Genomic DNA, 12,961 nt, shown 5'->3' with positions numbered 1-12,961 from the left:
AGAAACCAAAACAAGGTTAATGAGTCTTCTAGAAAAAAAGCAAAAGGACATGACCATCTCATTAGGACATAAGCATTCAGTGTTCATTACACCTTGCTATGTGTTACAAATCCTCCAGAACAAGTAGCAAAACAGTTAAGAAGCATGGTTTTCCTTCCCTTTTCTACTCTTTGCTCTTTGGTTTAGGTAGAATTAGTAAAGCAGCAGGAAGGAGCTACTCAGCATTCACAGACTCTGCCAGTCAAAACCATCCTCCATCAGAGTTTTTGTCTGGATTCAACTTTGAGCAAATTTTATTTTATTCAGCTTTGCCTTGGGGCAAAATCCAAGCATGTGAAGTGCAGACCAAATAAAATAGTGTTTAGAATAGAATTAGAATATTCAATATATGAAAATAGCTGGGTTTTATAATAGAAGCTGTTTTACTATTCATAGTTTTCCACAGAAGACAAAAAATTATTGTCTGAGTTTCAAATATATCATTTGAAAAAATATCCATGAAGGTTGTCTCTACTTGAGCATTTTTTTAAAAGTTTTAGAAATCTGTGAACTTCAGCTAGAAGCCTATGAAAAAGAGTAAAAACATTTCAAAGGAAGAATTTGCAAAAATTCTGTAAAGGAAGAATTTGTCTTATTTCTTGAAACCCAAGGAAATTCTTGCCTATACATATTGAATAATTTGCAAATACACACACCTTAATTTTGAAAGCTTATCGGTAACTTTTAGAAAGTTGAACTAACTGACAGTAACCATATCAGGGCATCAGATTTTCTGTGATGTATTTGGTTTAAGAAAGAAACAGCATTGTGCTCTAATGCAGTAATTTACTAGTATAGAATTCTTAATGGCAATCATTCTATAAGTTTTCTTACCAGTTTTCATGGCTAATTCAAAACCTGGGCATTCTTGGCTTAAAACAACCATATTCTAGGCTCATTCAAAAGGTTTTATGTCATCTTGTACAATTTTTTCTTTGGAAGATGGGCAGGTATGAAGATTTACAGTGTGACATCCTACCCACATGGCTCTGCTTAGAGCTGGCACAACATTTATTACCATCTCTAGAAGCAGTGTGAAGGACACCTCTCCTGGGGGAACACTGCTCTGTTACTACTTGAATTTTGATCACCTATTTGCTCACAAAGTCAGAGGATGGCTTTGTTAGTCAAGGCAGAGGCAAACATCCAAACTGCAGATTTCCACAAAATATTTTAAATAATTCTAGTTTCAGATTACTGAAATAACAGTAATATGGAGTAATAGGAATAGCATTAAGTAATAACAATATTGAAAGTAATATTGAGAATATTGATATATTGAAAATTATATTGAAAGACACTGGCTTTCGATAACATCTCAATAAATCTAGTTCTGGAGAACAGTTTTGTGTTCACCTTTCTCCCTTTCCTTGGGAAGAAACTATTGATATAAGCTAGGAAGAACATTGGTTTTGCAAAAGAAGCAAGCACTTCTTGTATGTACTTCTTGTATATTAAAAAAAAAAAAAAAGAAGGAATTTAAACACTGATAAGAACACATTTGTCATCACAGTCAGTAACTGCTGCTTACTTTGACCTTGATGACATTTGCAAACTAATTTTACTCTTAATAAAACTGGTCCTGATTATTAAAATAATAGTAGAAACTAGCACTTGTCTCCCCTCTTTTCTTTGTCCCCACTGCTCTCTTTCCAATAACACAAGAGAAACACCGCATCTGCCTTGCAAAGTCCTTTTTCACTGGTTCTTTTTCTTACAAGCAATGACTTTTATCTTTGTTGCATAGTCTGAGGGAGATTTAAGAGATGACATCCTTCATATATTGTACTGACTGGAAATGCTTGTTTCTTGCTGTCTTTATGGTATAGTCAGCAAATGTGGCCTTCTCCACATTTTTGGCAGGACATTGTGACTTGGCTTTGTTTAAGAGTACCATACCAAGAGTTGATTGCAACAATAACTGAAATGGCACATTATTAACAGGTTATTTTTCCTGTTTATGCTCCTTTAGTTTTTGTATGACAGAAAAGTCAGTATGTTGCTGCTTTGCCTCACAGCCTCTTGTCAGCCAAAGTGGTTAGACCAGCTGAAGTTCATTGGTTTTGAACCAAATTCCCCTGTAATAAAATAAATGAGTGTGATTAAAGATTGGAACTCCTAAAAGCCACAAGTAGGAGCTGACAGCAGATGCCACTCAGCGAAGTAGACCATCTCAGCAGATGGGCAAATATGAAATACAAAGGCTTTTTCTGACATCATTTGGTTTTAATATCAGAGAAATAAAGTACCTTGTCAGTAAATTATACCCAGAGACTTGCTTTGTAGTCATTTTGGGTACATGTTTGGTAATTCAAAGTCCTGCTGCTTTTGCAATATTAATTATTCTGTGCCTCGTTACAGCAGAGTACGTATCAGAGCAGCTGAATGTACCCCCACATAGCTGTAGTGAGTAGATTCGGAAGGATTTGCTTCTATATTTACAGTTTAACACAAGTAAAAGATACAAGAAATTAACTTTGTGGGTCATTTCCAGGATGCTAGTTGGTGCATCAGGCAAAATTACAGATATAGGATTTCATCCCATCTTTTGGGCGTTTTCCCCTCTGTTTGTGGTGTGTTCTGCAGAGTAGAAAAAACAGTTGTGCAGCTGCTGTCGAGCTGAGAGCTGTGAATGGGAGCTGCCTCGGGGGAGCGGGGGCTGCAAGCAGTGTACATCATGACATATGTTCCTATTCAAATGTGTAGGCTGGTCCCTTGTACAAGCGGTCAACGCCTTTTTAATCAGGCCATTTATTTCATTATGACAATAAGTAGCCCAAGCTGCAAAATTTTATGTTCAGCAATTTCCACATTTGTATATATAAATATAAATGTGTGTATGTTTCTATTTTATATAATTTATATTTAAAGTTTTATAAAATATATTATTTATACGTTATATTTTTATGTGTATTTATATACCGTTATAAACATGATTTTCATTGCAACTGAACATATCTGAAGCACATAGAAGCATAACATGCTACTCATACCACACATAATACATACACCTACTATAAGCAAAGCTGTGGTACTCACTCAGCAGTATCCTGATGCAATCAGAGGTGCTGTTTAATTGAGAGCAGCTTCTCTTAAATATGGAAGGTAGCTGCTGTCTGCTGACCTTTGAGTCTCACATTTCAACCTGTCTATGAAGTAGAAATGTTGATCTTTGGAACACACGTTTGGATTTACCTGTTTCACTGGGTGTTAAATTTTCTGAGAGGGATGAATTACTTGATGTTTGAGAACAAAAATAGTATTTTTAGTGTATTTAATTATCACTCAGTTTGTCTATCACGTTTGGTAGGTCAAATTTTTCAATCCCAGTTTTTATTATTTTGACTGTCCCCTTTATTAATTGTTAAGCTTATGCTTTGTGACAACACCCAGAGGCACCCTTTTACAAATCAAAAGTAAATATATTACCCTACCTTGCAGGGGTGCCATAAGGCTTAATTAGTTCATTTTTGTAAAGTGTTCTGAGATTCCCAGATCAACATCCAATGTTTATTATTAATTATAGGCTCTAGTGAGTATATGGGATGATATCTTCATTTAATTCTCTTTGGGCATCCTTAAAGTACTAATTTTTTAACATCTTTGTTCTTTTAAATTCCTACAGCACGTTCGGTTCAAGTAATCCTGTATATATTTTCCTATCATTTACTGTATTTTTATTTCTGTTTATTTCTTTTTCCTATGTACTAATGTGAAAACAGTCTTTTACTGTTTTCCCTATGAATACTGCTCTGTGGATTATACTCTAATAACAAGGTTTTGTTTAAACATTATATGGTGTCTTTTTTCCCTGCAGTAGGGGGTGTTAAGCAATTTATTTGGCTTCCCTTGGGAAATTTGCAGAGATTACATGGCACTGCTGTGATTTATCATTTCTACTTTATTTCTGACTCATAAAGCATGCATTATTTCGTGTTTACCTGCAGCAACAGATCCCAGGAAATTTCATCATCAATCAAAGCACTTTAAAATTACGGAGAAGCGATGATGTGACAAAGGCACAGTCAGCAGTGGTTGTTATTGGAGGATCATTTATTGCTTCAATGTGTCGTAACACTTCTAATTTCATTGCTTTTCACAGGATCAGGATCATGCCGCTTTAGCTACTCAGATCCCAGCATCACAGTGTCCTACAGTAAGAACAGTTCTGCGGATTGGACTCAGCTGGAAAAAATTAGGTTTGTTACAGCTTTTTAATCATTTTCATGCTTTCTGGCTGAGCAGGTGTTGTTTAAGCCTCAGTCTTTTAAAACTTTTTGATTGCTAGCTTTTCAGTTCTCACTTGTTTAGGCACATTAAAAGCTGAGGGGTGAAATTATGGCCACCAACGCTAATTGCAGAACTGCCACTGCTTTTGGCATAGAATCACAGAATCATAGAATGGTTTGGATCATAACAGACCTTGAAGATCACCCAGTTCCAACCCCCTGCTAGGGTCAGGGATGCCACCCACCAGACCAGGTTGCCCAAAGCCCCATCCAGCCTGGCCTTGAACACCTCCAGGGATGGGGCATCCACAGCTTCTCTGGGCAACCTGTGCCAGGGCCTCACCACCCTCACAGTAAAGAATTTCTTACAAATATCTAACCTAAATCTACCCTCTTTTAGTTTAAAGCCATTCCCCACTGTCCTATCACTACACCCCCTGACAAAGAGTCCCTCTCCAGCTTTCCTGTAGGCCCCCTTTAGGTACTGGCAGGACGCTGAGAAGCCTCCCCAGAGCCTTCTCTTCTCCAGGCTGAACAGCACCAAATCCTTCAGCCTTTCTTCGTAGAAGAGGGGCTCCAGCCCTCTGATCATGCTCATGGCTCTCCTCTGGACTCATTCTAATTCATCCACATTCTTCTTCTGGGGCCCTCTGAAGGCCACAGGGTTGGACGCAGGGCTCCAGGTGAGGTCTCATGAGAGCAGAGCAGAGGGGCACAATCACCTCCCTCACCCTGCTGGCCACGCTTCTGTTGATGCAGCCCAGGACACGGTTGGCTTTCTGGGCTGCAAGCGCATATTGCCAGGTTATGTTGAGCTTCTCATGAACCAGCTCCCCCATGGCCTTCTCCTAAAGCCTGCTCTCAGTCCATTCTCCACCCAGCCTGTGTTTGTGCTTGGGATTGCCCTGGCCCAGCTGCAGGACCTTGCACTTGGCCTTGTTGAACCTCATGAGGTAGCACAGGCCCACCTCTCAGGCCTGCCCAGGTGCCTCTGGATGCCATCCCTTCCCTCCTGTGTGTCAGCTGCACCACACAGCTTGGTGTCATTGGCAAATTAGCTGCAGGTGCACTCAATTTCACTCTCTGTGTCACTGCTAAAGATGTTAAATAGCACTGTTCCCAGTACCAACCCCTGAGGAACACCACTCATTACTGATTTCCACTTGGACTTTGAGCTATTGACCACAACTTTTTTAGTGTGACCATGCAGCCATTTCCTTACCCGCTGAATGGTCCATCCATCAAATCCATATCTCTTCCATTTATAGACAAGGATATCATGTGGGACAGTGTCAAATGCTTTGCCCAAATCCAGGTGGATGACATCTGTTTCTCTTCCCCTGTCCACCAATGCTGTAAACCCATGGCAGAAGGCCATCAGATAAGTCAGGCATGATCTGCCCTTAGTGCCCTTAGCAAATCATGGTTTCATCCACCTCTTATGTGGGAGGTCAGGAAGAGAATTACTTTAAAGTGTAACTCTGTTAGCCAGAAGGTTCAGGCTCTGTTTCATGCTGTGCTGCAGGCGTGTGGGTTTGTGTTCCTGGTCCTCACCAAGGGTCTGCTCCAAACCTCATTTAAGTGAAGTGGATATCAGTGTGTTTTATATCAAGAATGGAAAGAATGTTAAACTGCCAAACCATTTTTAAATCAAAAGTTAATGAACTCAGTGACATCTTCAAGAGTGAAATGTAAGTCGATTAAAGGAAAAAAGAAAAATAAAGCAATTTATCATAGTCACAGAGACTTTTCTCAATCGGTGCTCTCCACCAAACACCAGGAAATAAGGCATGTTGTGCTCTCCTCATGATTGCTTTGTTCCAAACCAAAACCTTCACTGCTTTTGCATTTTTGCACCGCTTTTAATCTCAGCAAGAACAATGATTTATAGTGTTGCAGGTTTCTGCTTTGGTAGGATAAAATGTTCCATAAAAATGGTTTATGGTTTGATGTGAACATTTGGCTTCTAACACTCTTATAATAACCAGATCATGGTGAAATATGCTTTGTTTTTTAACAAACTGGTTTACACAAAAGCACAAAGGATTATGAATGAAAAGAATGAGAGTTTTAAAATATTTTCTTGTGAAATGTACACCTTCAAATAGAGAATCAGTACTGGAGATCATTCTGCTTTCTTAGAAACATCTAATACTTTATTAAATAATATTGAGAAGGGTATTTTATGCAGTTACATTTATATATAGTTAAACAAGTACAACTGGGGAAGAAAAAACACTATTTATATTTAGTGTTCTCATTGTGTCTCAGTCTGCCTTCCTGTGCCACGCAGGTGATTTGCCCATTTTCAGACCATTGAGACAATTTGCAGGGTAAAGAACTACTAAATTTGTGATGAGCAAACAAAGCTCTGGCTGCAAAGCAGTGGGTTTCAGTAGCTTATCCTCCTGCTCCTTCTGGGTCTGATTATGATTTCTTTGAAAAAGACACAATTTATGAACAATTAAAGTGAAATAAAGGACAATAATTCTTTTATCTCACAAAAATATAAACTGAAACATGTACCTCTTCACTGCAGCCAGTGTAGTTACCTCAAAGTAACCACACACCCTCTTTCCTCACACTGATCCAAAATTATACACCTAGTTCATAAGATCAGTTCAGCTACCCTCATAGCTCTGCAACCAGGAAATTCAAGAGCTGTGATGGCACAAGCATAAACCTTTGAAACCCAAAATATGTGAAATTAATGCACAGTTCGATCTGTGTTGTTTTAATTTTGACTGCTGGAACAGACAGGAGAAAATAGGTCAACAGAGCAATGTCATGCAAAGCAGAGAGGAGGATGAATTATGAAAGGATGCTCATTTCTCCTGTGGTCTGTATGAGTTACAGTATTTATGTGAATGTGCTTCAGTGGCTTTCTCTGCACTGCATGCAGCTCCAGGGAATAGGAGAGCTGGGATGGGGTGTGACGGGAGTGCAGGAAAGGCACTGTGGTCGTGTGCTGGTGTGTTGGCGCGTGTCATGTTAATGCAATTTCAGAGGGAGGGGAAGGATGTCTCTTGGGCAAGGCAGGTGATCGGTGTGAACTGTCCCCAGGGCCCAGGGAGAAGTGAGGACAATGTCTCAGAGCAGCATTGCAGTGGAGGGCAAAAGACATAACATTTCATAAGTGCATGGTGATTTGTTCTGGGTGTGAATATGGACCACATACAGTTGCTTTTCAACATCTCATGCACTCTAATGATTTGTTTGACAAAGAGCAGTCCCTCAGTGTTGTCCTATGTGAGCAAGTTCTTGTTGCCTTTTTTCCCTAGAAGTTCTGGATTACTTCTGAATTAAGGCACACAAATTATTAACCCGCTGAGGCATCACCACCAGGGTAGAGGCAAGGTGACGGAGCTGACATGATGCAAACCCCAGCTTTGTATCTCCTCGCAGCCTGAGGTTCAAATGTAGCTGAATCCTTTGCTGGATGCAAAATAAAATGAAAATAATAATTCTCAGCATCTCTTCCTTGCACACACAGAGCTCAGTCCTTTCATTACCAGTGGCAAAGTAAAGACACACACGTAGTGCTCAGGATGACCTTCAGTATTCACAGCTCTGAGGGCAACTTTGGGAAGCAGAGCTCCAGGCCTTAGTCATTGCCAACAATCCAGGTCTGGCTCTTCTCTCCACATTTTCTATTCATGGAGGCAAGAGAAAGGCAGAGGTCAATTACGTTGTTTCTTCTGTATTGTTTTGAATGCAGCATGCCAAAAGAAAGACAACCTGTCCCTCCCCACTCACAGAATCAGCCTGTCAGCAGGGGTGTGGGATTGGAAGGACAGGTTGGTCAGAGAAAATTCCCAGCTTTTTCTTCCAGCCATTCTGTTCCATCCCACTTGGTGAGGGATTGTAACACCAGAAGCTGTGAATTTCTTTTGGTGACAGCTCATGTAAAAATCACATCTGGGGAGATCTGTTTTCATAAAAAGCTTCCTTAATATTTCCTCTTGGCCATACCTGCAAAATACCTGACAATGGCCAATCACCTAGGAGCTGCTACCAGTATCAAGTATGAATGCTGCCATGCTGTATGCTCCTGCTCTCCAGGCTCTGCACTGATCTGTTCTTCACCATCATAGCTTGAAAGTTCTTTGCAGTGGGGCTGCCTTTGTTTGGGCACTGCCAAACACAGTGGGACTCTGCCTTGGGGCAGATATTTTTCTAATAGTCATAGAAGATCTACCAACATAAAAGAGATGTCAGCATAACTGTGTCACACCTGGCAAATGTGTTAAATGAGGGAAAAGCGTTCCTGGTTATGGCTTAAACTTGGTCTAATTCAATACGTTGTTTTTCAGTGCTCCTTCCAATGTCAGCACGATCATCCACATCTTGTACCTTCCTGAAGATGCTAAAGGGGAAAACATCCATTTTCAGTGGAAACAGGATTATGTTCATGCTGGTGAAGTCTATGAAGCCTGTTGGGCATTGGACAACATCCTGATCATAAATGCTGCTCACAGAAAAGTTGTATTAGAAGATAATCTTGATCCTGTGGATACTGGCAACTGGCTTTTCTTTCCTGGGGCAACAGTGAAGGTTAGTTTGATTTCTTTTTCTTTCCTTTTTTTTTTTTGTTTAATGATTTAATGACATTATTATTATTGTATGTAGAAGAAGTCTGTAAAATATAATCAAACTGAACATAAAAGAATGTTTAGGCCATGCCATCTGTTTGCAGAACTAAGTTCTTTGTTGCTCTGTTTCTGCCTCCTCTGTGTCCCACTGCGGCTTTCTAAAACAATGCAACTCTTCTGACACTAGTACTTTGTAACTACTGTCATGTCAAAGATCATAAAACAGAAAATGGAAAACAGCTTCCTTTTAGCAAAATGGTTCAATGTTTTTGAAACAAATTCAAGTTTCTCAGATAGTATGAATCACAGAATCATGGAATGGTTTGGGTTGGAAGAGACATTAAAGATCACCCAGTTCCAACCCCCTGCCATGGGCAGGGACACCTCCCACCAGATCAGGCTGCCCAAAGCCCCATCCAGCCTGGCCTTGAACACCTCCAGGGATGGGGCAGCCACAGCTTCTCTGGGCAGCCTGTGCCAGGGCCTCACCGCCCTCACAGTAAAGAATTTCTTCCAAATGTCTAATCTAAATCTACCCTCTTTTAGTTTAAAGCCATTCCCCACTGTCCTATCACTACACCCCCTGACAAAGAGTCCCTCTCCAGCTTTCCTGTAGGCTCCCTTTAGGTACTGGCAGGCCGCTGAGAAGCCTCCCCAGAGCCTTCTCTTCTCCAGGCTGAACAGCACCAAATCCTTCAGCCTTTCTTCATAGGAGAGGGGCTCCAGCCTTCTGATCATGCTCATGGCCCTCCTCTGGACTCATTCTAATTCATCCACATTCTTCTTCTGGGGCCCTCTGAAGGCCCCAGAGCTGGACGCAGGGCTCCAGGTGAGGTCTCATGAGCGTAGAGCAGAGGGGCACAATCACCTCCCTCACCCTGCTGGCCACGCTTCTGTTGATGCAGGCCAGGACGCAGTTGGCTTTCTGGGCTGCAAGCGGACATTGCTGGCTCACGTTGAGCTTCTCATCCACCAACACCCCCAGGGCCTTCTCCTCAGGGCTGTTCTCAGTCCATTCTCCACCCAGCCTGTGTTTGTGCTTGGGATTGCCCCGGCCCAGCTGCAGGACCTTGCCCTTGGCCTTGTTGAACCTCATGACAATCGCACAGGCCCACCTCTCAGGCCTGCCCAGGTCCCTCTGGATGGCATCCCTTCCCTCCTGTGTGTCGGCTGCACCACACAGCTTGGTGTCATCGGCAAACTTGGTGAAGGTGCACTCGATCCCACTGTCCGTGTCACCAAGAAAGATGTTAAACAGATGTTCAAAGAGGTTATATTCTACCTGTTTGATTAACTTCGTGTTTTTTTGGTACTACTGCTTGCTTCATTTTAAGCCGCCATAAAAAGCTATGCTTTTCCCCATTTTCTGACAGTGAATATCACCTTTCTTGATCAGGTAGTGCCTGTTCCCTAAAAGTCTCTGTCTCTGTAAGAGCCTGCTCTGACACGTGATCATACTTCCTTAGGAAAAAAACCTACGGGGACCTGCAAGATCTCTGTGGAAAAAGTTCCTTCAAATGCAGAGTTATTTTACTTGTCAAAATCAGTTGCATTCTTGTTTTTTGTGTTTCCAACCAGACAGAACTTGAGCCGCGGATGAGTTTCTGTTTTCATCCTATTTTTCATTCAGAAAAAAAAGGTGGTTTTGTTGCCGCCATTCATTTATGAAGCTGATAATGGTTCTGACAATCACACAGAAAACAGGTGTCACATACTGAGGGCACTAAGCCATTGGTCATGGCCGCAGCTTTTTAATCTTTTTAACTTTTAACTTTTCAAGTTAATCTTTTCAGAACTAAATATTATCACTAATCTACTCATAGTACCTGTATATTGACTTTTTTACTTCAGTGAGACCATTTAGACTACGATGATATTTTTATATGAGGTTTTAGAATCCAAGAATGTCCTGCATATTTAATGCAGATTTTCTATGATCCTTTGACATTCGTTGTATCGTCAGTCTTATCTCTGGATTTCAAAATCCATTCTATCCATGAGAAGGTATGAAAGCAAAGCTAGGATTAATGGGCCGTAGATGCAATTGTGTCTTCTCAGCAGACCAAGCCCAAGACCATTTGCTTCTTCTGAAACATGCACGAACATCGTCTAAGTATTAGCAAGTAAATGTCTTTTTATTGTTTTATTTTGATTTGTTTTGTTTATTTAAACTCAGCCAATTCAGTGTCAATACAAAGCGTTGCTACTTGAAAGGTGGGGGACTTGAACACTGAGAACAGTTAGATGTTCTAGACAGAAATCCCTTTCAAGCTCAAACCTTGTGTGAGATATGAATGAGGATTCACAAACCTGCCATTCCTCTGAGGTTGTCTTCTGTTCTAGAAATAACTGCATCTATCTGTTCCCAGATGACATTTGGCTTTGTAGCAAATTGCACCATGTTAAGGCTACGTGCAAGGCTGTGGTGTAGCCAGACTGGGTTAAGGCTGTGTGCGACACAGGGCTCTTATTCTCCTGGGGACCCTGTAGTTATTTCAAACAATTTTAGTGTATCTGGATTGCTACCAGAGCACTCCTATGCTTGGATTTCATTATTAAGTTTTTTGCTGTAGTTTTCCTCAAATTTTCAGGAAAATATTTCCAAATGTAATTTCAGCTGATTTTGAAATTTGAATTTCATGTCATATCAAAAATAAAAACCATAAATTATGTCAAGATTTACATCAGATTCAGTATAGACCCTGTTGTAGCATTATAGTGCCAATAATAATTTTTCGATTTTTTTTGGTTTTTGATTCTCAGGATTGGAACATTATATAAAAGTTAGCATATAAAACTTAGCAAGAACTTTTATTGTTTTCTTTCAAATTTTTAGCATAGCTCTAATCTCAGTTCATCACAAACACGCTATTTCATATAAATAGAAATTTTAGAGAAATTTAGAGAAATTTTGTACATTGTGCTAATGACATTACACCACATTGTAAGTGTAACCCATGATTGCTAGAACCACATCAATCACATGTGTTGCAAGCAGCATTTCACAGTAGCTAAACGACTTAGCCAGTGCAAGATGATGCAGCAATAGGTGGGACGTCTTCACAGGATTCCCAGTATTGCTAATGCTCTCAAGCTGCAGCAGTTAATAGAAACTGTGAGAAGGTTTCAGGAGATTTCTCTGCCATTGAAGGTATTGGCATTCAAAATGGTTTTGGAGAAACCCTGATAATGCCATAGGGATAGCTTGCATGGAACCTAATTCTAGTCTGCTTTTTCCTGCAAGTCCTTTTGTTTCTCGGGTATATAAGATTTGTTTAATTATCCTGATTTTTGCTCAGAAATTCTGTAAAGTAATTTTAAATTTCTGTTTACATTTTTATTATGGGATCAGCAGATTGCATTACTATACTGTGTTACTATACCTGCTCATCTATGTGTTTTCTAAATAAGTTCCTATGCCTATAGTCTTCTGCTGTACGTTACTCTATTTCACTCTGATGAGACCTTTCTCTAATATCCAAGCCTTTTTGTGCCATACAAGTTTAAATTCATCTCCTCCTCTCTTCTGTCAATTAGTATTTCAGATAAATTGTCCTTAAAATCTTTCTTGATGTTAACTTCTTCACTGACTCCCTTCAATGCTTTTCTTTAGGGGTTTCCTTGACAATGTCAACAGTCACATGTCTGGAAGTTATTTGTTGTTTAAAACAGTTTTAACTGGTATATGCAAAACTGTGGGGCATCAGTTCCTTTCCAAAATTGTGCCATAAAGATAAGTAATTTCATAGGACCAAGGGAATGAAATATTAAGAAAAACAAAAAGAAACACCAAAAAAAGATTCTTTCTAAATTTCTCCCTTTTATTGGGGTTATTTTCTGGGGTTATCATCCTCTCTTGCTCACCACCTTTCACCACAGAGAATGGGTGATATTTGCATATTTCTCAGGTGGAAGGGCAGTGGTACCCTGTGGTATATTGTAGCTCATCCAGCTGGCAACCAGAACTGAAAGAAGAGGAAATCATACATACTTATTTCTGATAGAAAAAGGAGTAAAATAGTCTTTCTCTAGGTGTTTACTTCTGGACTACCCCAGCAGGCATTGCTCAGGTGGTGGAGCAATGCGGAGGATGTGTTTCAG

The 12,961-nt window shown here is 40.2% G+C and overlaps 1 protein-coding gene across 2 annotated transcripts in view; it reads left to right on the top strand.

The window, feature by feature from the left end:
- RELN (reelin) overlaps positions 1-12,961 on the top strand; it is a 293,768-nt gene that overhangs the window by 153,597 nt on the left and 127,210 nt on the right. For both annotated transcript variants that reach the window (XM_083821372.1, XM_083821373.1), the window contains exons 9-10: positions 4,142-4,238; positions 8,582-8,822. In XM_083821372.1, the coding sequence (XP_083677498.1) occupies positions 4,142-4,238; positions 8,582-8,822 (338 nt within the window). The remainder of the gene's footprint in view (positions 1-4,141; positions 4,239-8,581; positions 8,823-12,961) is intronic.

This window comes from Anser anser (genome assembly GCF_964211835.1).
Source record: "Anser anser genome assembly, chromosome: 1".
Taxonomy (NCBI): Eukaryota; Metazoa; Chordata; class Aves; order Anseriformes; family Anatidae; genus Anser; species Anser anser.
The sequence above is the reverse complement of the archived record's forward strand: the minus strand, read 5'-3'. Positions and strand labels throughout refer to the sequence as shown.